General features: G+C 51.1%; 1 protein-coding gene across 1 annotated transcript; it reads right to left on the bottom strand.

The window, feature by feature from the left end:
* Window positions 1–323: 323 nt before the first annotated feature.
* On the bottom strand, window positions 324–2,949 carry LOC111817890 (cystatin-C-like). Its single transcript, XM_023720127.1, has 4 exons — window positions 2,710–2,949; window positions 1,550–1,651; window positions 790–857; window positions 324–327 (listed from the first exon to the last, which is right to left on the bottom strand). Exons 1-4 carry the CDS (start codon window positions 2,947–2,949, stop codon window positions 324–326), a joined length of 414 nt encoding a protein of 137 aa, XP_023575895.1.
* Between the last annotated feature and the right edge of the window lie 362 nt (window positions 2,950–3,311).

Genomic DNA, 3,311 nt, shown 5'->3' with positions numbered 1-3,311 from the left:
TATTCCTGTTTTGAAAGTCCATAATACATATTATTGTATGTTACCCTGTTTCTTCTTTTCTGTTTTTGCTTGTCTCTACTCTTCAAAATAAAATAAAATAAAATTGAATTTAAAAAAATGGAGACAATCGCTCTTCTTTCAAGGAGAGCTGCTCAGGTGGTCCTCCACATAAGACCCCAGCAGGAGCCACAATAACCCTATTGCCAGACCTTGGCCAGGGTCTTGCTCAAGTGGTCACTGAGGATGGAGTGGAGAAGGCACCATGGCTGGTTGGCCAGGTCACCTTCAAGTTCAGTTCTCAAGGCAGAGCCAGGGCCTGGCAGTCAGCTGGAGGGAATGGACAGGAGAGCCAACCCCACAGGGAGCCTTATTGTTGCCAGACTTAGAGGCCTCAGTGCCCATAAATTGGCCCCATCTGACATGTGTGATTTTGACCTGGCAGATCCAGCGTCACTTAGACAGAATCCAGCTTTGGGGAATGCTTTCCCAACCCTTTTGCTGCACCTAGAGACCACACCACAGATGGAAGTTGGGGCAGAATTTTATTGAGCCAAGCATGTGCGGCCACATGTACCTAACACAGATGATGTTGAGAAGAACAGAGGAAAGGAAGAGGGGACAGATCCTAGATGTTCACACTAACTGCAGGAGCCTGCTGATCTTGATCCTGGATGTAGCACACTGAGGAGACTGCATGAGAGCTGGGCTTTACCACAAGTTTGGGGACATTTCAGGGAATACAGGTAGGGACTGTCATTGTTCAAAACCAGACCTCAGATACCATGGCACCTGAACCTTAGCAGGGACAAGAATCGTTCCCAAGGTCGAGAATAGACCACAAAGGAGCAGAGCTGCATCTGCAAAGGAAGAAAGATGGAAGGTGAGTGCAGCTACAGGATAGAAGGATAGAAAGTTCAGAGATGAAGACATGTGGGGAGGGGGAAGTCCTAGCAGGATGCTTTCTCCAACTCTTTGGTCCCAGTTTATTATTCTTCAGGACCCATGGAGGAGCCTTGGAGGGTCAGCAGCCCATGAGATTCAGGTAGGGCAGGCATTTCACACCACAGGAACTTCAGTTCAGCCGAGGGCAGCACTGAAAAACACTCAGGAGAGTATGAGGCTTCGCGATGCTGATCTATGTGGTGTGGACAGGTGCACAGGTACAGTCCTCACTGTTGGAAGTCCCTGAGGCTGAGGACAGTGTGGGGTCTCAGCCCTCTCAGGACAGATCTGCTCAGCCTGGCTCTTGAAGAGGTGAGTCTGGGACTCCTAAAATCCCCTCTCCTCACTAACTCTGCTGCTGCGTGTCCCATACAGCAGGAGCACCCTAAAGGCAGAGGTCACTACGTAGCAGCCCAAACATTAATGCTCCACTCAGCATCGAAGACAACTGTATGCACAGACAGCCCTGTTCTGCTACCCCACATACCAGGGAATGGCCACAACACACACACACACACACACACACACACACACACACACACACGAATGTACACACACACACAATCCCCCACTACTTGCTTTGCCCCTGCCCACTTCAAGCTCTCACCGGGTCCTCCCTGAAGGGACAGACATCCTGGGAGGACTTGTCCTTGGCACATGTGGTTCTGACAATCTCCAAGTCCAAGTAGTAGTTTATGCCAGCCACCACCTAAGGAGGAAGAACAGGACTCTCTTGGCACTGTGTCCAACTCACTGACACACTTCGTGGCTGCACTGGGCTCACTGTGCTTGCCAGGGCTCAGGCCAATCCCATCTTGTACACACTGCTCCAGGTCTTTCGGTAGAGTGGTCCTGCCCTGCATTCAATGTGTTCCTTCCCAATGAGCTATAAAGAGGAATCTCCAATCTTAAAGGAAGACAAAAACAGGGATTGGGCAGGTAGGAACTCAAGTTGAATCCTCTGATCACAGACCTGAGAGTGAGGCCCACATGAGGAGCAGCCAGGTCACTGAGCCAAAACTTCCTGTCCAGGAAGCAGTGATGATGCATTTCAACAGGCTCTGTGACCAACAAGATGCATGGGATGTTTCTCTAGTAGAGCTGTGACCTGAGGACTAATTACAGAGGAGCCCTGAAACAAAATCGTGCACCCAAATCCATACATAGCCTCACATATTATGGGGACCAAGGAGCAGAGCCTTGTTACCAAGGGTGACCACATGAAGGATGGGCACAGGATCCAGGAAGTGCTCTGCTCCTGCTTCAACTGCTCTGCAGACCTGGGCTCATATAAGAGTTGGGAGCTCAAGGACATAAGCTGGAGGTTGGAGAGGAGGGAACAGGGGCAGGATCCTGGTCCCAGTTCTGTGCTCACTTGGTTCACAGTTCTCTCAGGTCCTGGGCAGGATGTGGGCAGGGTTTCCAGAAAGCTCCTAGCCCTTGCTTGGCACCTGGTGCCTCTGACAACTGGGCTTGGAATTGAGTTTGATGAGAGATGTCACAGGCTGTGCTTGTTAGGTCCCAGCCCAGGCTTCCCCTACAGTGATTTTTAGACATACTTAGTATGGGCTGCAGGACAGAGCAACTCCAAGGGTGGGTCTTGGGGTGGAGGAATGGGGCATCCATTTAAATGAGGCTCCCTCAACCAGGCAGACAGCACAGCCTGTGTAAAGACATAGAAGCACAGAGCAGAAGAAAGGGAGCAGCAGGATGTCTGTGTGGACAACACCTCCTACACAGCCCTGATCAACACTGGTGACCACATACCTGCTCACGGGCACACACCACCTGTACCACACGGCTCAGGTACAGGTCCTTGCTCTTATCGTTGTACTTCTGGATGGCAAAGTCCACAGCCTGTTGCACACCTTCATCACTAACATCTACATCTTGCAGGCCAACAAGATTGGGAAACCAACGATAGAATTTAATGGCCTTGTGGGTCAGGGCCGGATCCAAAACTACTGCAGCCAGAAACAGCAGAGTGACAAGCAGGGATGAGGCCATGTCTGCAGGATACAAAGCCAGAGTTTTAGGATGCAGAGGGCAGTGATGCAGAGCCCACAGTGCTGGCCTGGTTGCCCTGCTTTATCCTTTAAGTCTCCAGCCCCTCCCTTCCACTGCCCCAGCCTCCCAGCCCAGCCTTCTTTTATCTTCTGGCCCCTCCCTGACCTGTACTCGCCAGTGCTGGCAGCTGCTTCTCTGTCCCCCTCTCCTCCAGGTTGGGGGCCTAATCCTTCTTCTTCTTCTTCTTCTTCTTCTTCTTCTTCTTCTTCTTCTTCTTCTTCTTCTTCTTCTTCTTCTTCTTCTTCTTCTTCCTTCTTCCGCCTCCTCCTCCTCTTCCTCCTCCTCCTCCTCTGCTGTGCAGT

This window comes from Octodon degus, unplaced genomic scaffold, assembly GCF_000260255.1.
Source record: "Octodon degus isolate 3935 unplaced genomic scaffold, OctDeg1.0 scaffold00073, whole genome shotgun sequence".
In the NCBI taxonomy this organism is placed as follows: domain Eukaryota; kingdom Metazoa; phylum Chordata; class Mammalia; order Rodentia; family Octodontidae; genus Octodon; species Octodon degus.
This window is presented reverse-complemented; position numbering and strand designations above follow the sequence as displayed.